The 22,553-nt window shown below is 48.1% G+C and overlaps 1 protein-coding gene across 1 annotated transcript; it reads right to left on the minus strand.

Moving 5' to 3' along the window:
* Positions 1-404: 404 nt before the first annotated feature.
* On the minus strand, positions 405-21,041 carry ENOSF1 (enolase superfamily member 1). The gene is given in 12 exon segments (XM_059704928.1): positions 405-812; positions 814-846; positions 1,840-1,921; positions 3,854-3,953; positions 4,212-4,330; positions 4,332-4,339; positions 6,219-6,260; positions 9,366-9,500; positions 11,596-11,683; positions 14,205-14,239; positions 18,935-19,039; positions 20,871-21,041. Coding segments are annotated over 12 exon segments (900 nt in total). The 5' UTR covers positions 20,955-21,041; the 3' UTR covers positions 405-743.
* Between the last annotated feature and the right edge of the window lie 1,512 nt (positions 21,042-22,553).

Consider the following 22,553-nt stretch of genomic DNA (forward strand, 5'->3'; position numbering starts at 1 on the left):
CGTCATCCTGTGCACCAAAGGTTGCCAGTTTCTGGTCAGGGCATATACCCAGGTTGTGGGTTCAATCCCCAGTTGGGGTCAGTGCAGGAGGCAACTGATCGATGTTTCTCTCTCAAGGTTTCTCCCTCTCCCTCTCTCGCTAAAAAATCAGTAACATTTTTTTTTCTTCATTATTTAGGATAAAGGTTTTTTTTTAAAAAAGGGTTATTTAAAAAAAGACTATGAAATAGCCTTTCGCTCATAGTTCAGTACAGTGTAAATTCTGTAATGTGCTTAGAATGAGCTGGAAAAGAGATGCTAAACCACTTTGGGCTAATTAGTGGAATCTTTATCTTTGTTGCATCCCAGATACCCCACAGTGCTGCAGAACTATTTTTATTCTACTAATGTATGAAATGTTAAATAGAATAAGGAATTGTTCCAACAAGTTATGCAACATGCTGCTTATTTTCAAAGTACAGTTTAATGTCTGGGTACCAGCACTTGATAGAAATCTTATAAGAACATCTTATACTTTGAGCTAGTTACATTTAAATTTGTTTAAGGCCTAAGTAGGAGAGTATGTTTATTTGCTAAAAGAATTAAGTATAATAATTACTGTGCTGATTCTTGAGGATAATATGACTTTCAGCTGAATTTGTTTTCATTGGTAGATGATTTTCTTTCCCTATTTTCATAAAACCAGACCCAAGGAATTTTAAGCCTTTTCACTTAAAAAAGAAGTGGGTGTGAGGGCTGAACCCTTAATTCCCTTGAGCTGTGAGGAGTTTCTTCCAGACTTCACCATCTGGGTATTGGTGTTTCTTTATAGATTTCCTCCTTCATTTCTGTGGAATAGCCAGCTTCCTGTAAGAGACAAAAAAAAACAAAAATCAACAGTGTTAACAACCACTTTCGTTTTTAGCAAAAAAACACATTTGTTTTATGTATTTCTGCTGCTCCTAAATATGCTTTTAAATCTAAGCTAAAGGCAACTGAATTAGTACTTTTAAAATAAATGTTCTGGTTGTTTGAAATGGAGGAGAGGGCCACTTCTAGGATTAGTGCACAAATCAAGTTTCCTCTGATAGCTCAGCTTCTGACAATGAGGCCTGACCTCGACCCTGTTGAGGGTAAATGGCCAGATAACACAACTGCACTCATACCTTGTCAGCTGACTAGCCTGCTAGTTGGTGCCAGTTTATTTGTTTTGTTTGCACAAGGAATGCACATTTTAAGGTCTCAGCTGGAGAGGAAAAGGTGGCATTAGAGGGGCCTTGTTGGGCAGTTTCACCCCCAAACCCTGACCTGCAGGCCTTGGGAATTTGGTGTTGACTAACTAAAAAGCCATTGGTTTCTAGATATGAAAATAAACTCTTAAGGAGTCAAAGCTTTGTGCACTAGGGTCTAGCTCAGTGGTCGGCAAACCGCGGTTCGCGAGCCACATGTGGCTCTTTGGCCCCTTGAGTGTGGCTCTTCCACAAAATACCATGTGCGGGCATGCACGTACAGTGCGATTGAAACTTCGTGGCCCATGCGCAGAAGTCGGTTTTCGGCCTGGGCGAGTCTATTTTGAAGAAGTGGCGTTAGAAGAAGTGTGGGGGTACGTTCACTGAGGTCGACCCCTCCGATTGAGGACGTTTTTAGCAAAGGCCAGTTTAGGAGTACCCTAATTAAGTTAATAACAATGTACCTACCTATATAGTTTAAGTTTAAAAAATTTGGCTCTCTAAAGAAATTTCAATCATTGTACTGTTGATATTTGGCTCTGTTGACTAATGAGTTTGCCGACCACCGGTCTAGCTCAGGAGAACCAATGCAGCAGTGGCTGGCTTGGGCGGCCTTCCTGCCCAAGCTCACCTTAGGAGGCAGGTAGGAAGCATTCTTGATTGTCACAGGATACTTGAAATGTTCATGCAGGTCGTCGACATATTCACACATCCTAGGAGGAAAGAATCAGGTGGAGTATTAATGCCTTAAGTTAGATCATTCACTCGGTGGCAACTGTTAAAGCAGAACGGGTGACACCACAGTGAAGAAAGGGTGGACGTGGTCAAGGCTCGGCTGATAACCACGCTTCCCTCAACCTGTCCCTCGGGCTCTTATCTATAAAATAAAGCAATGTGGAGGCTTGGATGAAATGAACCAAAGTCTCTTAACTAAAGGTTTTGTGACCCCAAAAGGATTCAATTTAGACTCCATAAGGATCTGGAATTATTTGGGTGCCTTTCGCCAAAAGTTAGATGAATAGATTAAAATCACCAAATGGGGTCCCTTCCAGCTATGCACACGATTTAGAAGAGCACAGGTTTTAGGATCAGACCAATCTGTTCAAATTTGGTATCAGCCACTTTCTAGTTTTGTTATGTGGAGCAAATGGCCTAACTGCTGCCTAACTTTAGTCACCAGCTAATGAACAGCTGCTGTGAGGGACAGGCATGTGCCCTGTGCAGGGGATACACAAAGGAATTGGCAAGAGAGGGCCTCGTGCTTTCAGTGGACACAAATACTAAGTCATTGACTATATACTGTTTGCTCCCTCTAACCTGTAAAGAACATGTGAACCAGCCCCATGGGAGACACAGTTGGGCCTTGAAGACTGAACAGAGAACAATGTTCACACAGAGAAATCACAACGCAGAGGTGTTGAGGTGTGACAGCAGTGTCTGTCTGGTGGCTTTCTGCCAGCACAGTGCCACCCCTGAGCGGTGAGGCCTGCTTTCAGGGGAGCGGCAGGAGGCACTTTCCGTCACTCCTGGGCGGTCACAGTGCACAGCGGCTCAGGGCTGACCCTCTTTCTCATCCCTCAAGACCTGCAAGGTTGGTTGGAACCCACACCGCCCCCCCCCCCCTTGGTCCTGCCTTCAGGAACTGAAATGAGAGGGGCAAAAGCAGAATATCCTAGGAATGTTTATTTTTTATGGTTTAAAATACTTTAGAGAGAGAAGAGATATTAGGGAACTCTATGAACTTCTTTTTCCCTAAGAATCCTGATTAAAAGTCAATACACAGAACACTGTCCAGCAGTTCCAGTGTATTTCCAGTACTGTATATGGAGTGCTTTCTGGACAGTTATTAATTAGAAGAAGGTAATGTAAAAACGCACAATATTAATACTTCCTAAATGTCCCTTAACAAAAGAAATACAAGTCTCTGGAAAAAACAAATACTGTAGACATATTAAAAGGCAGCATGTGTCTACTCAACACCCAGCTTAAGAAAGGAATCAGTACTTTATAACAAGCCCCTATATGCCCTTCCAGGTCCATTTCTCTCACAGTCCTGAGTCTGGTATTTACCTTTCCCATGCATGTTTTTATGCTTTCACTGTATGTTTCTAGTGAGCTTTCTGCGATACCACATTTACTTCCGGGAGGCACGAAAGCATGTGTGCAGGCGACTGGAAGGAGACTGTCTTAGTTTAAAGCTCACGTGGGACACATTGAGAAATCAGAGGGAATTACATGGTAATGGCGTGACCAGGTCAGGGAGGAGCCCAGTGCTAGGAAGAGGAGTTGGGCAGGGCAGAGAATACACCGATGATGGACGTGGGGCTTTAGGAAGTCAGAAACAGGTGCTGGTTGAAGGAGTTCTGGTTTCCATCGGGTTGAAAAAATCACCTTCTCCCCTACCTCCGTGTACTTACAAAACAAGGTGATTCAGCTACCAAGAACCCACTCCACTAAGTGAAAAATGACTACTTACTATAGGGTCTTCCTTGTTGCTGTCCCATGTGAAGTGGGAGCAAAACCAACCTGGCCTTTGAGTCGCAGGATGTCCCCAAGGACAGGGTTCTTAGAGCCTCTGGTCACCAGAGCAGGAATAAAAGATCTGGGCTGAGGGACACTGTGGAAGTTAACGCCACATCACTCACCTGTTTGTGAGGCTTGCAGAGACTGATATGAAGTCAAATAGAATCAGATGCTGAACCAGTTCACAGAGGCCAACTCCACCAGCATGGGGGCAAACAGGAACTAAAATGAAGGCAGGTTTCTACTGAATGCCAGGCCTAGGGCAGAGAGAGGGAAGGGGTGAGAACCTGCGGTTGTTACTGCCAGCAAGGAGTTAAATCATCCATTAATGTTTAGGGATGAAATTCCAGGATGAAAATCATCAAAGATCCCCTGATTAAGCCTAAGAGAGAAAACATTAAATGGCAAACTACAGAGGGAACCACAGGTGTCTGTGGGCAGGGAAAGGGAGGTTCGGTCTGCAGGCTGCCACACCCTTACTTTCACATTTCTTGGCCATCAGCAACACTGAGAGGTTCCCATTGACACTTCCCAGCCTGCAGCTGTCAATCTGGAGAAACTGCAGGGCTTTCGCCTGTAGGAGCTGCTTAAACATCACTGTTGTGGCACTGGGAACAGAATGTCAGTAAGATCGGCAGAAGCATCCGCCTTGGCCTTCGGGGTCTGCGAACATGGCAACACGCCAATTCCAAGACCTTCCGGAAGCCTGGACTGTGTTTACTCTGTTCTCACTTGGCATGAGTCAAGCCCTGAGAGTCCAGGCGGGGGCCGTCCGATCGCTTCTTTACAAACCTGCAGGGGGACTGTGTGAGTCATGGAAAGCCACCCCGCGCGGCGCCTCTTACGGAGTAACTGTCACAGCAAAGCGAAGCAGCAGATGCCACACGGCGACGGGGACGAGCAGATGGCACAGGGGACAAAACAGAGCTGTGGCGAAGCAGCACTGCTCCTTTCGCGGGGGAAACCGGGGGTCTGTTCCCTCTCCCTGCGCTGCCCGTGGGCTGGCTGCCGCAGGTTTTGGCAGGCGGGCGTGCTCCGTTTGTAAGCACAGAGCGTGAACGCGGTCATGTTTACTCAGATTGGAAGCTGGCTTTCTTAGACCCACACAGTGTATTTTATGCCTTGGCAAGTAGCAAGTTTAAATTGCCGCCTTCTACATTTCCATTGTTGTGCCCAGATTTCAAAGTTCCCAAGACCCCCAGGGAGCCAGTCAGTCCGATGCAAAAGCAAAGAGTCCTTTATTATGCAAGCCGGCCTGCGCTCCCCGTTCACCAGACCCACCGACACAGCGGAAAGTCCAGTGGCAGAGAGAGCGAGGCCTGATGGGACAGGGGGTTTTAAAGGGGGGTGGAGTGAGGGCAGGAGAGGGCACTGTGGGCCCTGCCGATTGGCCAGGCGCGAGTCGGTACAGGATGTGGTCATAGTGATGGCGTGCATTTCCCTTGATCACCATTGGTTAATCCAGAGAAATCCTGGGTGTGGCTAGCAGCGGCTTCTTCCCGTGAGGAAGCACATGGTTCTGTCCCAAGATGGAGGACCCAAGGCAAGATGGAGGGCGCAGTCCTTGTCCGGCTCCTGCTGCTGCCGCTCGAACTCACCACAAGGCAGGATGGCCCTCCCGCACAGCACCCGCAGCTGGCCTGCGGGCAGACCGGGACTCCAGCGCGTCTGGGCGGCACAGGCCCAGCACATGGGGTGCGGCCGGTGGAGCGGCCCAGCTCTGGGGGAGCGGCATCCGCTAGGAGCAGGCCCAGCCCATGGGGCCGGCGCACCGCAGCATGGCGGCCTCCCTGAGCCTGGGCACGCCCACTCCGCTGCCACCGCTGCTGCACTGGGCCCGGTGGGGGGGGGGGGGTGGGGGCAGCCCGCTGCGGGCTCCCGCTGTGGGCCGGGGAGCCCATGCCCCCCACATGGGGCCCGGCGGTCGGCCCACGCAGGCCCCGGTCCCCCCGACCGGGCCCGAGGGCTGCACGGACCCTCGGCCCCAGCGTGGGCAAGCGGGGAGCCGACCACGGGGGAAGGGAGGGAAGAGCGAGGCGGTGAGGCCTTCCGCTCCCATGACCTCCCCCGTGGTCGGTCGCCGCCAGGCCCCCAACCCTCGCCGCCAGGCCCCCAACCCTCGGCCAGCCGCCAGCCACCACGCAGCCGGTCCGGAGACTCGGACCCGCTCCGGGGAGGCCAGGCCCTACTGCGGGCGCGGAGGGATCTCAGAGCCGGGCGGTCAGACTCCTCCCCCCGCACCGCCCGGAGAGGCGGTGCGCCTTTCACCATTAGACACTTTGAAAAGAATAAAGGACCTTAGTCATATGAATTATAGAACAATCCAGAAACTTTTGACTATAGCTGACTCTTGACCCTAATGAAGTGCTGTAAGATGACCCAATTTCTGAGATTATGAAAATTTTCCAACTCAAAATACTAGGGATGTACCCGGACATCAGACGATGTCCTCCCTAGGCGGACTGACCCCAAGGAGACCTCACATACCTGTTCTCCCGTGGCAACGCCAATGCCTAATGGAATCAATGCCTATAAAATATAAGGCAGCCTACTGTTATTTTTCTAAGTTATCGAACTGAGAATTTAGTATTTAAAAGTTTAGAGCTATTTAACTGTTTGACTATTCAGAGCTGATTGCTGCGGAGTGGGATGAGGCACTCAGGGGCAATGTGTGCACAGGGGAGGGGCGGTGTGTGTCTGCAGAGGGACAGCGCTCGTCCACCTGCTGCCATTAGCTCCCTGCCTGGTCATGGCTCTGCAGATGCTGGAGCCGGAGCCGGGACAGAGGTGAGGAACTGGGAGGAGACAGCCACGCCACAGTGGCTCCTCAGAGACTTGAGGCGCTCAGCCTCTGACTCCTTCGTAGAGGCCACCACTCCTTTATTCCCATCTTGTCTCCCTGATGAGCCCCCTTGGTGGTTACTCGAGAGCCCTGTCGCCTCCAGCTCAGTGGGTGCCCACAGATGCCACTTTACAGGTTGGGTCAGTTGGCGAGGTGCTGGAATCTTCTGGCGATGCTGCTCTTTCTGTCCTCCCTGAAGCTACTTCACTCCCCACCACCTGGGCTCTAGGCCTGCCACTCCCCCCTCCCTGCCCCAATGGCACTGCAGAGCCACACCCCCACCACCACCACCACCCAGGTGTCTTCATTTTCTCCCTGGCTTGGCTTTCCCATTGTTTAGGAAACTGAATCAATGAGGCCAATGGCTACACTTTCTGGGCTATGGGTAGGGAGGGCAGTGGTAGAGGAGGAAAGCCACTTGACTTAGTCATTCTACCATCTTTAAAGCATATATATTTCTGACTCTGAAGAGGTACCAAATTTTATTTCCGCCCTTAAATATTTCCTGAATCTGCCCTATTCAAGCTGCCCTCTACCCCCATTCATGCAAAAGCCTCCCAGCCTCCACTTTTTTTCTGCCCACTCCTCACCCCTCCTGTACCCGTGTCACCCACCACCCTACATGTTGCTACCAGGCAAATCATCTTTATTCCCATTCTCTCATTCAAGAACCTACAGTGCCTCACTGTGTTCAGCTGCATCTTCTGAGCAGGTGGACCCCACAACTTGGCCCTACGCGCCTGCCTTCCCCACAACTCCAACTCAGCACCCCCATCCATTGGGTCTCTCCACGGCCCCACTGTGCTGGCTCAGCTTCCCCTCCCCCCCCTTCACCCCCCCCCCCCGCCCCTTCTTCAGATGCCTCCTGAGAAGATGGCCTCCAGACATAAACAAAACCTGGGAGGGTTGAAGCCCAGAAGAGCTTCCGAGGAGCTTTCCAGGTGGCAGTGGTTCTGGTCCCTGACTGGACACGTCGGCAGCCACTGGGACACGGCTATGCCACAGGAACCCCAAGGCAGAAAGTCCTGTTTACCCATGAGCCCTCACCAGACTCTCATTCTGAGGCAATTCCTGGGAAGATTTCCGCTGTGTTTAAATTAAAGGCTACGGTCGCTCCACGGCTGCTGCTCGTGTCCCTCACCTGCAGCGCAGCTTTCCTTACGGATCAGCTCCGTAGCTCCAGGAAGGGCTCCTGCCGTTCAGCCCACACACGGCTCCCTCCGTGACCTTCTTTCTATGCCCTCAGCACGCAGGGCCCGCCCCACATCCCACCTGTCTGTTTCATGGATCTTAGTTTTTCTCCCCAGCCAGGCTGTGAAGTGGGAAAGTGGCGGGCGTTCCTCAAGCACAGGTTTTTGTAAGCATCTGGTTCCTTGCCGGGGTCCAGCCCCAGCGGGTCCAGGGGTCCCCAAAGGCGTGGACGGAGTCGGCGAAGAAGGAAGGACACGGAGACAGTGTTCAGTTGATCAGCAGTCTAGCCAGGATCTCTAGCCGGGATCTCCAGCCAAGTTCTGGTCTGGATCTCCAGAGAGGTTCTGCTTCGGATCTCCAGCCAGGTTCTGTGGCCATGTTCCCTCGCTAGGTTCTCCAGCCAGGTTCGGTCACCAGGTTCTAGTCAGGTTCTCTTGCCATATTTCTGTAGTCAGGTTCAGTCCAGGATCTTTTGCCATGTTCTCTCCAGCGAAGTTCTTCTGTCTGTAGGTTCTGTGTAGGTTCTGTCTTCTTGGCTCTCTTCTAAGTTCTGTCTCTTTCTGTCTTGTTACATCTGTATTTATACCAGTTGATTCAATCCCATCAATCTCTATTACAAAGGTTAGGGCGTTTCTTATCTCCATTCCAGGGAGTAAAGATTATGTAGCTTAAGCATGATTGTTCGTAGTTAAAGTGATTAATTACCCGCCTGGCACTTAGTTAAGGGGTTTTATCCCCTCCCTAACTTCAGGGGAAAATCCCTACCTGGGGAAACAACCTTTCTCGGAGAGGTGACCTTGGTTAAAACACAGCGCCAAGAAGGTGAGCAAACATATTAAGAACAGTATGCCATGTATGCCAGGTCCCTTGAAACAGCAAGGATGGACCGGCTCCCGGCAGTTCCTCACTCACCCAGCAGCCTATCGTTAAATATGGCTGCTCATGGAGCTTGCTCCGGTCAGAGGCATCCAAAAGCTAGAGCTCCCAGAAGTTACAGTTTTCCTTCTAAATTCACCAGCTGGTTGGTTTATATATCAGTGCTGTAAGCTGGGCTAATGGGAAACCCTCCCTGAGAGATGGGATGTTTCTCACCTGTTCTGACAAATCAGGGAGAGAGGCCAGCCCCCAGTTAGGGTAGATTTGAGGAAGAGGGGTCCTGGTTCGAAGGACACAGACAGGCAGCCTTCTCTTGGGGAGGCCTGACCTTGACATGGCTAAGCAAGCCTTTTCTTTTGAGTCATCTGGAGGGATCTACATTTTTTTTGTTTTGTTCTGGATGAACAAAATATTTTACTATCAGTCAGATTTCTATATTTACAAAGCATGACAACCATGTCTATTTACATTAACAGGATGACTGGTAGCCTTTCAGCTTTTAGCCATTTTCTTTCTCTACAATAAACAGAAATAAAGGGCAGTAGATAAACTGAAGTGAACAAAAGCATGACAGGTCTGCAAGCCAGTACCAGTAACAAGTTACAATTATTTCAGCTACTTATCAGGAAAAGGAAAAGGAATTGTAGGATCTGTTGCAGCCACTCTGGAAAACCAAACAAAAATCCATGGCAGTGACAGGACACCAGCAGCTGCAGTTTCTCTACCTTGGAGATGGTGGCGTGGCCCAGAATGTCATCAGGAGAGGTGGGCTCCTCAATCCACAGAGGCTTGAACTCGGCCAGCTTTGCCATCCACTCCACTGCCTCGGGCACATCCCAGCGCTGGTTGGCATCCATCATCTGTAAGGAGAGATCCTTCGTGGTGAGGTCTGCCAGTGCTGACCTTGCAGGGCTGTGGCTCCTGGGCAGCAAATGTCACTCGGTGCCACCTGCCAACAGAGCGAGGGAGCCTGACATTTCTTCTTTTGGAGGATCAGCAAGCAGCCGTAATAAAGGAAGCCAAAGAGCAGCCACAGAGACCAGGATTTTGGCTACAGATACTGCAAGTCCTCAAATAACATCACTACATTATAATGTTGAGATGCTGTAGGAATTTAACTCTTGTTTATATCAGTTAGACTACGGTAAAATTGATTCTGTGATAGATCGTTTCACTCAGAGTCACAGACCCTATCAACAACATTGAGGACTTACTGTCCCTTCGAAGGAGATGTCCAGAAGGGCCCATGACAGGTGCTCACAGGCCCTGGAGCTCTGACCCAATCTGCATTTAGATGCCACCCGAAAACATTTGTGTTGCAGTGTTCATTGTTTGTAGGAACCGCTTTATCACATTCTGAATCATACGCAGCCAATACTAAGTTTGTTCAATGGTCATGTATAGGTGGCTGGCACGATAACAAATAATCCAAACTCCACCATTAATTTATCACCTATGCCACTAGGCATTTTATGCATTTTGTCTAATTTAATGTGTATAATAACTCTATGAGGTAGTTCATATTAACCCATTTTACAGATAAGAAAACTGATATGCAGAGAAGTCATTTTCCCATGAATAAGTCAAGTAAATGGTGAGCTCAAGTCTAGGCCTCTCACTCCAAGGCCCTAGCTCTCTGTGTGCAGAGATCCTGCTTGGAAGCCAGGTGCTGGGTATGCAGAAACTAACAAAGGACTCTTCCATCCCCGACATTATCACGCTTTGAGAAGAGCACAGAAACAGCTATCTCTAGTACAGCAATTTTCAACCTTTTCACCTCTTGGCACACATAAACTAATTACTAAAGTACTGTGGCACATAAAAAATACAGTTTTTGTTGATCTGACAAAAAAAAAAAAACGGTAAAATTTTGATTTACAAATACACACACACACACACACCCAAAACAGTAAATATCTACCTTTTTTGCTCTAAAGTGACTTTAAAAAAACAGATGCTTATGTCCTGGCAGGTGCGGTCCCGTGCACCGAAAGGTTGCCAATTCAATTTCCAGTCACGGTACATACCCAGGTTATGGGCTCGATCCCTGGTAGGGGGCGTGCAGGAAGCAGCCGATCAATGTTTCGCTCTCACATCCATGTTTCTCCCCCACTCTCTCTACAAAAAAAAGACAACAACAAAAAAAATCAGGCACCTCCCGTCGTGGCCCCCATCCCCTGTCTGCCAGCAGCCCCACTCCCGCCGCCTCTCCCACACGCTGATGGTGCAAAGCAATTGGGGCCAGCACCCTCAGCAGGTGCAAGTGGCGGTTGCTGCCTTGATCACCCCTGAGGGCTTCTCCACCGCTGACAGCACCAAGCGATCAGCACCAGTGCAGCAGCGGGTGCGAGCAGGGCCAGCGCCGGCAGCAGGTGTGAGTGACACGTGGAAGCAAAAAATGTTCAGTAACCACCAGAGGCTCACCCTGATGACAGCGACCAGCACCCCGCCTTTTATGACTTCCTCTTATAAAAATATTTTACACATAATAAGAAGTGTTTTTAAAACTACACAGTTAGGAATACTGGTCCTTTCATTTATCTCAGTAAAAGTTCCAGCATTTCTTCAACAATAGCTCCCTGAGACGCACTTACCTAATGAGCTAGGAGTTGGTTGGACTTGTTAAAACGGGAGATCAAATGTTTGACACACTGGGGCGCCAATGGGAGACCTGTATCTCAGCTGCATTCATTTTAGCAAGAAACCCTAATCTTGATCGGAACTAGTTCTGCAGAATAAGAAAATTTTAAACTATCAGCCCCCTCCATTGTGTGGGTTTTTTTTTTTAAAGGGTTCATCTACTATAACAAGACCACAAAGCTGTACTTCCTCTGGCATTCCGTTGTAAAGTCCCCAATGTTTTTTAATCTTTGCTTGAAATGAATTGTAGTTTGGCCCTGGACAAAGGCTTCCCATGAGACGGCTTGTTTCTCAGTGGGAGGAGAGGATATTTACCAAAGTCTTCTCAGGTCCAATCATGTTTCTGATGAGTCGGCATCTGCGGATGTCATCCTGGAGATCGGCACCAACTTCCACCTTAAACCTGTAAGATCAATTCGGTTTGATAGTTCATGTCCCCTGACTTAGGAAAGAGAGCTGGATTTCCTGCGGAAGTGACCATCTCTGTCAATAATTCACAGATCACATTCTCTAGTAACTTCTTGCTCTTTCCTCATCAATCTTCAGACAAATCACTTGAAAAACACACACACACCTGCTTTTCCAAGTAAAGAACGGTATCTCTTTACTCACCACCAGATCAATGACCGTCAATTACCTGCTGACCTAAAGTGGGAAGGAACTTGAGAGAGCAGTTAGATCTTTACTAACACTAACTGGGTGTTTGCTGCCCCCTGAAAAAGAATTAAGAACGCAAAAGCCACAGACTTGAAGAGGAGAGGAGGGGCCTGGGAAGGAGTGCTGAGTAAGCCATCCTGTTAGCTCCCGAATGAAGAGTACTTGTGATAAAACACCATTCTCTACATGGTCCTTTAGAAGAGGGCTTCCTCCTCCATCAACTCAGTGAGAGGCGGACCCCGCAGTGCAGGGGCCTGAGATGTGGGGGTTGAAGTGATTTGGTCACACAATCACTTGCAGCAGCAGAGATCTCCTTGACATCACAGCTGGCCACATTAGGAGCTTCCTTCATCTGTTTGGACACTCATCTTGAGACCTGGGCCCCCACACTGTTCCCCATGACTCTGACGAAGCTGTTGTCTGGCTTTGCCGGGGAGGCACGGGTCGGCCGGAGTGTGACACTGCCATGCGGGAGAGGTGCCACCACCACGGTGAGGCCGGCATCCTCTCCCTGGCTCTCCAGGCTCTCTGCCCTGCACACTCAATATCCAGGCTGCTGCTCCATAAGAACCTCTCCTTTCCACGACGCCTACCCTCTGTGCCAACAAAGCCCCCGTGCAGAACAACACGCACACGCCGGCATCTGCTGCCATTCTCTCCCCTCCGCTCGGGACTAGACACATTTCCATCCCAGGTGGGAGCGTCAGCTTCTGGATGCAGCTTCCTGGGGTGGGGGCCTCTGCAAGTTCTCCTCAGCCTTCCCTGGCTCACCAGCTACGACTGCTCCAGGCTCTCCTGGTTACCTGCAGAGAGGGAACGGGGCAGCATTTGCTGAGCACCTGCTAGGAATCCTGGCTGTGCTGGTCTTTCTCAGATACAGCAACTCTGAGGGGAACCATGAGTTAATATTATTCCTGCCCTGGCCGGTTTGTCTCAGTGGATAGAGCGTCGGCCTGCGGACTGAAGGGTCCCAGGTTCGATTCCGGTCAAGGGCATGTACCTTGGCTGCGGGCACATCCCCCGTAGGGAGTATGCAGGAGGCAGCTGATCGATATTTCTCTCTCATCGATGTTTCTAACTCTCTATCCCTCTCCCTTCCTCTCTGTAAAAAATAAAATATATTTTAAAAATTAAAAAATATATATTATTCCTTATTTACAGGCAGAGAGAACATGAGGTTCAGAGAAGTTGAGCAACTTGCCCATGATCACACAGCAAGTACTTGCAGGCGATGAGGGAAAAAGGTAAGATTTGATTCAGAATTCATCACATTTCTAAGCCTCTTCCCACGGCGTCATGCTGCCTCCTTCAAGTCCTCCCTCCCCCATCCTGTATTTAGCTGAGCAGTCCACAAGAATTCAGCCCTCTCAAACACACACATCACCCAGGGGTCTGGTTAAAAGGAAGATTCCGACCCAGCGGGTCTGGGGGGAGGCCTGGGAGTCTGCATTTCTGACCACCCAGGGGAGGCTGATGTACTTGTCCCACAGACCACACCCTGAGCAGCAAGCGGCCAGGCAGCCAGACTGAGGGCCATGGAAAACCTGGGGACTTATCCCAGCAAACGAGCCTCCTTGAGCTGCACTGATGCTCACAGTGACTAGGTTAAGAGATGATGGTCTATATTCTGCACTGTGTCAGGATCCAGAGCCACTGACAGCCAGGTTATCCAGAGGAAGATCCTAGGCCGCCAGGGCTCCACAACCACGCAGGAGGGAGACAGGAGAGAAGAAAGGGTGATTCTGGAGAGGACACAGCCCAGGGGAAGAGAAGGGCTATCTCAGGAACCAGACTCCTGGGAACTCTGAAGATTTGGGACCAGCGACTGGAAGTTACATGGAAACAAAGAGCTCACAACACTGAAGCTCTTTCTAACACGCGAAGCCCTCCAATCACGCAAAAGTGCCTCATAAAGTTACGCTTGCTGCTTCCGAAGGTTTTCAAGTAAAAGCTGAATCAGCGCTTGTTACTGACAGTGAAGCGTGGATTTCTCGGAATCTGCTTACACCGATTGGTGCTTGAAACCAGCGATCCCCAAGGTCTCTTTCAGCTCTGATGTTCTAAGATTCCAATTAGGACTCATGTCTCATCTTTGAAAAAAGAGCCTGGCTTAGGCTAAAACATCTCTTAGGTGTCCCTGCACGCCAGACTGCTCCTGGGAGAACCCTGGCCTTCTTAGTGCCCTCTGATCCTGGCTCTTCTCCATTGCCGAGCCTCTTGTGCTGCCAAGTGGAAAGGTCAAGTTCATTACCACACAAATAAGTTACCTGGTCCAGCCGCCCTTCAGTGCCTCGGTGCAGAGCTGCAGGGAGAAGAGCACAGCCATCACCAGACACTGAAAAGCTCTCTTGGTCTAACGAGCACCTCAGTCATTTCTGATCTGGTCCCACAAATGCTGTGGCTGCAGCAGGAACCAGAAGGACAGCCGTGTGTTGTTTAAATTCAGAGCAGAAACAGCTTAGCCAACAGCGCAACTCTTTGTATTTGCAGGGTGACTTTCCTTCCTCGTGTCTATGGGAACCATTTCTTTCATTGTCACAACACTCCTGCAGGAGGAAGGGAGCATTCATATGCCTCTTTTTAAAGCTTTAATATTTTGTAGCATCCACAGAACTAGTGGGTGTAAAGAGTAAGAAACGAAATCTAGTCTCCCTCGCTTTCTCTCAGCTGTGGGTGAGTATAGTATGAGGGGAAAGAGTGGTGAGTCAGCCATACGATGATTGCACGCCATGTGCCAGGCACTGTGCTGCGAGCACTACACAACTTACAGCATTTTTCTGAATCCTCAAATCCCCCTTGAGGTAAAAGACTGTTTCCCCATCTCACAGTGAGGAAACTGAGGCTCAGCTAGATTGCATGTACCATTGCACACGGTTACGCTGCTGCCTCTGCTTGGGAATCAAATCCTAGGCTGTCGCCTTTCAGAACCCGAGGTGGGAGTCACTGGCCACAGAGTCCCAGCCTGTGTCCCCGTCCTCTGTCAGAGTCCCATGTCCCCAATGTGAATGGCGTTGCTTTTGCTCAAGTATAAGTACTTCCAGAATGAGGCCTTGGAGTCGTAAGGATTTAGAAAGGCTAACAAGAAAATATTAAAACCCTTCCAGAACGCCTTTTCATTATTGTCAAGTATAGAAAATATCTTGAATTCACAACATAACACACTATTAAAGATGAAATAAAATGAATTTTCAGTTAGTCTAATACATGCCAAATGTTAAAGTACATGAAAACACTAGTCATAAACATTAAGTTGCTTACTATTATTGACTTACTTATAATATAATACATATTTTTCATAAGTAATTTGAAGGTTAAAGTTAATTTGGGTCAGCATAATCATCCATTACTTACTTTTGGTGTTTTATTGAAAAGGCTTTATTTTGTTATTTCAGATGAAAAATAAGTGAAGTAACAAATTGAATGGGAATTTCTTTCTATCCTTTGCTCAGCCTATAAAATACTTCATCTATGTGTAAATGAGAAAGAAATTTTCTGTAAGTTTACTGTGTTACAGGGAACGTAACCAAAATAATCAAATCATCAACTTATGCCCAAAGCAATTAATTTATTAGAAAAAATTGTTATAAGCTTGTTGGGTGTTACCATTGCTTCAATATTAAAATTCTTGGTTCATTTACTAGGATGATTGTTGAGATACTGTTTTACTATGAATCATATCCTGGGAGAAAGACCTTTGAAAGTATTTGAAACATGCTCTTAGGACATTCATGGCCTCTGGGTGAAAAAGCTCTCAGATGATAATGTGCTTGTTCTCATATGGAGCTTCAGGGCTGAACCAACCATCCGGTGTTTCCTAGGGCTTTTGTTAATGGGACACGGAATCATTATAGTGCGGATATTCATACCCTACTGTTGCGAGAAGACAGAATCCTTCAGCCCTTGATGGTTGGTGCTCTTGCATTAAAGCCATTTGAAGAGAGAGTGACTCAGAGAGAGGTGTACCATTATCTACATCAAACCTTCGTCTCACCAATGAGATGGTTGCTAGAAATCACTGACGGAAGCACAGCTCTGGTTTGTGTCACAAAGACAAGAGCATTTAACGAAAGCTAAGGATGATCTCATCTTACAGCTCTAAGAGGCGCACAAGCAACACCGATATATTCACCTATAGCAGTGATTTTCAACCGTTTTCATCTCATGGCACACATAAACGAAATACTAAAATTATACGGCACACCAAAAAGTTTATTATATGTTTTGCTGATCTGACCAAAAAGAAATAGGCAAAATGTTGATTCATTCATACTGTTGTGTTGGCTGTTGTCATTTTTTTATTTGACAGTCTAAGAGAAAAGAGGTCAGTGCCCCTGAATAGTCAGGTATTGCATGTTTTAAAAATTCTTGCAGCACACCAATGTGCCTGCCATGGAACTCCAGCTGAAAATCGGTGGATGTTACTTGCTCAAACTGAGGCCACTGCAAGAAGTTAACTAAGTTTGATGCATTCGATAAAAATTTGGGTTGTGGTAGTCTGATTCCAGTGTGGAGAAAAAGTCCACTTCAGGTTTGAATGTCTGATGCAATAGCTGGGAAATTTATCTGGGAAAAAAATGGCCCTTGAAGGCAGCTTCTTGCTGACTAAACTCAGGGGTCCTCTGCTATACTACATCACTCAGGACTCAAATCATGGACCTTCCACCATGGGAAGGACAACCATGGCTTCTGAGCCTGAGTGCTGATGGGAACCCTTAAGGCTGCTTTTGGTCTCTAAAAATTCCTTCTCTTTTCCTTTTCTTACTTAAAAACAACTGTATTGGTCTATTTAATACATTAAAAAAAAAGGTAATCCACCCTCCCCCCGACTCCACACACACACACACACACACACACACACACACACACACACACACACAAGCACTCTCTTCCTGGTAATGAGGAAAGGCTATTTTCTTTCTCTTTTTTTGGATCATAAAAGAATGATTAGGTAAGTAATCTGATAAAGGATGCAGGAGAAATGTGATGAGCTCATGGGGTTTTTTTCATCTTTAATGTGAATACCCTGTAACACATTCCGTGAAACTACAGTGAGTCACCTGATTTATGTAGCAAGGCTAAAGTTAAAATGGATTCTGTCATGTTGTGGTCTGAAAAAGGCAGAAGCCAACAACATCACCACAAAAGAGCCACTTAGTAAAGTCGTAAGGAGATGGAAATCGACTTACCCCTGCCTGAGAAGTCTATCAGGACAGCCGGGTGGGGTGGGCTTGGAGGAGGGGAGAGACTGTGCAGGCCCTAAAGCGCTGAACTCAGCACTAGCCCAGAAGAGCCTCGTGTCTGTGCTAGGAGCATGCAGTGTGCACAGAGTCCCTCCACTGTGAGCGAGTCAGCAGAGTTCAAAGTCTTGGCTGTTAACAGAGAGTGGTTACAATGGCTTGCCCCAGAACGTATTTTGTAACCTTGCTGAGTTTTATGCAACCCTTGGGGTCGCCCTGTACGGTCTGAAGCATGGAGAAAGCAGGTTCATAAAATGCTCAACTTAAATCAGAGACAAGTCACAGGAGAAGCTGGAAACACAGCTCACAAATGCATCAAGGTCAGTGGTCACTGCCTTGGGGCTTAACGAAGAGGACAGGGAATTATGCTGAGTTTCCTCCCGTCTGTCTGGCAAATTCTTGGTTATCCTTCAAGACTCATCTCAAAGCTCCTCCACCGCTCTGAAGCCATCTCTGACCCGCCTGGACAAGAAATCAACCCTCTCTCCAAGTGACTTTTTAAAAATAGCTCTTCTAAAAATACAGTTCTCACACTGCGCTATTATTTCTTTTGCGTGTCACCCCGAGGAGTTTGTGCATTTCTTCTCCTTAAATGTAGAACTGTCTCCTTTCTCTCTTTTTACTTTTATTTTTTAAATATATTTTTATTGATTTCAGAGAGGAAGGGAGAAGGAGAGAGAGATAGAAACACCAAGGAGGAGAGAGAATCATTGATTGGCTGCCTTCTGCACATCCCCGCACTGGGGATAGAGCCCACAACCTGGGCATGTGCCTTGACCGAGAATTGAACGTGACCTCCTGGTTCATAGGTCAACGCTCAACCACTGAGCCATGCCAGCCAGGCTCCTTTCTCTCTTTTAAACATTCTTATCTCCAGCACCTAACAAAGTTCTTGATACACGTGAGCACCGAAGAGGAGTTTGTAGAAGGACTGGCTGATGGCGTGATGGAATGCCATCTCTGTAGAAAGCTGGAACAGCGGCCACCTTGGTAGTATCCACTTACAGTTCAAGAAAGTTTCCCTTGGTGCTCTCTCTCTCTGTCTCTCTTTCTCCCTCCCTTCTTCTCTCCCTCTCCTTTTATCTGCTCAACAATATTAAAATCTTTCAGTGGGGCAAGACTTTGATTCTACAGCTAAGAGTGTTGATGGTGCAAATATCCAGGGAGAATCGCCACCACAGTTAGCGGCTAGTTGAGCAGCTGTCTGGATCTCAATTTCCTTATTCTGAAAACTGAGGGACTCAAGACCACCTCTGAGCTCTGGTCCAGCTCTGAGAGAAGGACAACTAACTCATGGCTTAATGTGCATCCTACACAATCTGCTCTTCCCAGATGGGAGCTCTGACATTGGGCAGGGCCAAAGGCCTTTTCTGCATGAAGAGCAATGAACTTGAAACCAACTCAGTGTGAAGTATTTTGAAAAATTAGTAGACTCACTGTGCACATCACAATAAGCCTTGCTATGTGAGTGCACATCAGTCCCTCCCATGTCCCTGAGTCACTCGCCTAGTTCAGGTCCTCAAAGCTCTGCAGAGAAATGGACTGAGATGCAAGGAGTGTCCCGTAGTCTGTCCATGAGTACCAGGGGAGGGCCAAATTCTGCCAATTCTGCCTTTCATTTCTCCCAATGAAATGAAGAAAGCATGAAAGATTGTTTTCACTCACTTTGAGCAGCAAATACAGAGAAAAATAAGGCCAAACTGGAATCTCAGTGAAATTTAAGCATTCTGGAACCATATGAGAATGTTCAACTCACCAACTTCAGTGCCTCTTCCCAGAGTGAAAGTAATTCCATGCCCCCTGCGTCCACCTTCCGCATCAGTCTCTAAGACGACATAGGCAGCCGCGTAGTCAGGGTCCGTGTGCTGCAGGGAAAATGTCCCCCACCCACACGACACACACATGAGAAATCTGAAACCTGACCGTGACATCACCAAGAGCAGAAAACACAACGGGAGATATGCTAGAAAAGCTCCAATCTGATGGAACCCTGGATAGACCCCAAGGAAAATGCAGGCACTCTCGTTGGACAACAGTGATGTTCTCCTGAAGGAGTCAAGTAATCTTAACAAGTGCACTGCGGACACTTTCCATGCCAGTGTGCAGGTGTGTTTCCTTTGACGGTCAGCTCAATTTTAAACCCAGGAGTTTCACCCACAGCTATTGGTCAGCTCTTTGAACAGCTATATTCACAACCAGCTTCAAACTGCACATGCCAAGGTTTTAGAAATTCCCACATAAAATTGGATTTCTCTTCATTGCAACCATTGAAAGCAGGATGTTTTTAAGGTGGGTGTTTTTAAAGTCATGTACCATAATGTAAGAAAAGAGACATAAAGATTTTAAAAGGCAGTAAGAACTTAATCTCAGAAGAAAGGGCATTCTTTTAAATGTAATAACTTTGTTTAGATAGTATTTTTAAATGAGAGGCCTATTTTTATAAAATATTTCAGGTACACAAAGAGCACAGGTAAGGTAATGAACATCAGTGTGCCCCCCCACCCACTTAAGAAGCATGTTAACAGTGTGAACTGGAGTCCTTAGGGACCCATTCTCTTCCCCTACTCAGGTGACAAATCACCATTGTTGTCACATGAATGTTTCTTTTTTTTTTTTTAATATATTTTTATTGATTTTCTACAGAGAGGAAGGGAGAGGGATAGAGAGTTAGAAGCATCGATGAAAGAGAAACATCGATCAGCTGCCTCCTGCACACCTCCCACTGGGGATGTGCCTGCAACCAAGGTACATGTTCCTGACCAGAATCGAACCCGGGACCCTTCAGTCCGCAGTCTGACGCTCTATCCACTGAACCAAACCAGCCAGGGCACATGAATGTTTCTTACTTCTCAGCATGTGTTCACACATTCATACTCATCTTACCTTGTTTTTCTAGTGTAGTCAACTCATCAATGGACCAAGTGGGGGCAGTGAGGATCCAGTGGGTGACAGGCCTCAAAGAGACCCGGGGCCAACTCATGTATATGGGAACCATTGCACTTAGATGGTGGTGATGCTCCTCTATCACTTTGGTAAGCAAAGCGCCCTTCAGTATTTAGGTAGGAGTCAACGTCGGTGCCTTTACTGCATCTCCAAAGATTGATATTTGCCTAACTCTTTACAGTGACAAGTCCTTTCTAACCACATTTTTAGTCCTTTCAGAGAGCCCCCTCTCACATGACTCAGTTACTAGGAGCTTGTTTGTCTGGCTTCCCTCTCACATGACTCAGTTACTAGGAGCTTGTTTGTCTGTGACTCCCTCATTTCATAGAAGGGCCCAAGAGGTCCAGAGGGATTAGGGACTTCTCCAGGTCACACAGCAGGCTGTGGCATAGGCAGGATCGCCACCAAAACGCCCAGCACCGGCTTCCTGGTCCCCAACACCAAGTTCTCAGTGCAGAAGCAGCCAGGGTTGTATGCTAGGGTTTTGTTGCTTATTACGCCTTTCTACCCTTTCCAGCAAGATGTGGAGTGTAAATGTAAAAACAGAAATATTCTACGCTAGCAAAAATGAAAGAAAAGAAAAAACCCGGGAGGGTGGAAGGTTTCTGTTTGCTTTCGCTCCTTTTCCCAGCCGCCCCTTTACAAAACTCTTGCAAAGTTGGGAGCCTCCCAGGGCTGGCGGGGCTCCCCGCGCCTAAGCGGGCCCTGGCATGGGCAAGGCGGGAGGGCACCCGGAGGTCGGTCAGCGCTCACCATGGCGCCCGAGCCGTGGCCCCCGAGTGACGTGGGGAAGCGCTCGTAGCGGACGGAGAGCCGGGAGATGCTGCCACCCACCATGCCCCCGCGCACCCGCAGCGGCCCGGCCACACCGACGGGTGTCGGGGCGCGATCCCTGGTGCGCAGCGGGAGAGCGGCGGGAGGGGACAGAGCCGGGCGCTGATTGGCTGCGCGAGCCGCGGCGTGGCGTACCAGGGGGCGGGGCAGTGCGCGTGAATTTGGCTGGAGCGGAGCTGCCGGTCTGGTTTCTGGTTCCCCCGGACCTACCCGCTTTCCTGCAGCGTTTGCGCCCCGCGCTGGCCACTGCTTCCCTGCGCTGATCGGTCAGGGTCGCTGCAGACCCTGAGGCCAGGAGGCGCCCCCGAACCCCCCAGCCCCCCGCTCCTTTCGGCCTGCCAACTCGGGAGGTGACCTTCCGAAAGCGGCGCCCGCAGGTTGTGGTCCCCGCAGCCAAGGGGAACTGTGGGCGAGAAAATTCGACAAGTCTTTTTTTTTAAAAAATATATTTCAATGATTTTTTACAGAGAGGAAGGGACAGGGATAGAGAGTTAGAAACATCGATGAGAGAGAAACATCGATCAGCTGTCTCCTGCACATCTCCTACTGGGGATGTGCCCGCAACCAAGGTACATGCCCTTGACCGGAATCCAACCTGGGACCGACGCTCTATCCACTGAGCCAAACCGACAAGTCTTTAAGTGACTTAAGCCTCAGTTTGCCACCTGATAAATTAAGAGGCGGGTCATCATCTGTTACACCCCTGCTAATGTAAAACTGAAACTCATGAACACAAACAGCAGTGTGGTGGTTGCCAGAGAGAAAGGGGTGAGGAGGGAGGGGGTTCCTAATATAACGTGACAGGAGAAGATTTCACTTTGGGTGGTGGGCACATGGTGCAATATACAGATCTTGTGACATAGAAACACACACCTGAACCTTTATGTTCATGTTAACCAATGTCACCCCAATCAATTTAATAAAAAATAAATAAATAAAAAGCACTGTGCTTTAAAAAGGCACCAGACATAAGTGGCTATATACTGTAATATTCCATTTATATGAAATTCTAGAAATGTAAAATTATAGTGAGAAAACACTCAGGGTTTTCCAGGCTTAGGAATGAATGGAGGGGACTAACTGTAAAGAGGCATGAGGGAACTTTTTGGAAAGATGAAAAAGTTCTGTGGTACAAAAACCTTCGAGACCAAAAGTTGTCCTGAAAGAAAGGGTTTATTAAGCCACATGGTAGCCAGAGAAAGGACCAGGTTCTGGAGCATGCAGTCTAAAACAGCAGCAGGGTTAGATGAAGACAAACATGTCCACCATCCTGGCTCTTCATACATGAATTTTGGAGGCGAGGTAGGGAGCGAATTAAGTTGTTTGGAAAGAATTTACATTGGCTATAGATAAGGGTGGGGGAGGGAGGAGATTGGGGGAAATTCTGGGATGTCAAGAGTCTGTAAGGAAGAAGTACTTGCTGCTAGAGTGGTTGTGGGCAAGTCTGGAAAGTTTATGCATAAGAATGCAGTGGCATCTGACGGTCATCTGTTCTTGCTAGATTATTGCTGAAATAGCTGCCCGAAAATTAATTCAAAGTTTCAACATACATTCAGGAACGTGAGCAATCAATATTTTGTTGGGTTTAGCCCGTGGCTACTC

The sequence above is a fragment of the Myotis daubentonii genome, chromosome 8 (genome assembly GCF_963259705.1).
Source record: "Myotis daubentonii chromosome 8, mMyoDau2.1, whole genome shotgun sequence".
Lineage (NCBI taxonomy): Eukaryota > Metazoa > Chordata > Mammalia > Chiroptera > Vespertilionidae > Myotis > Myotis daubentonii.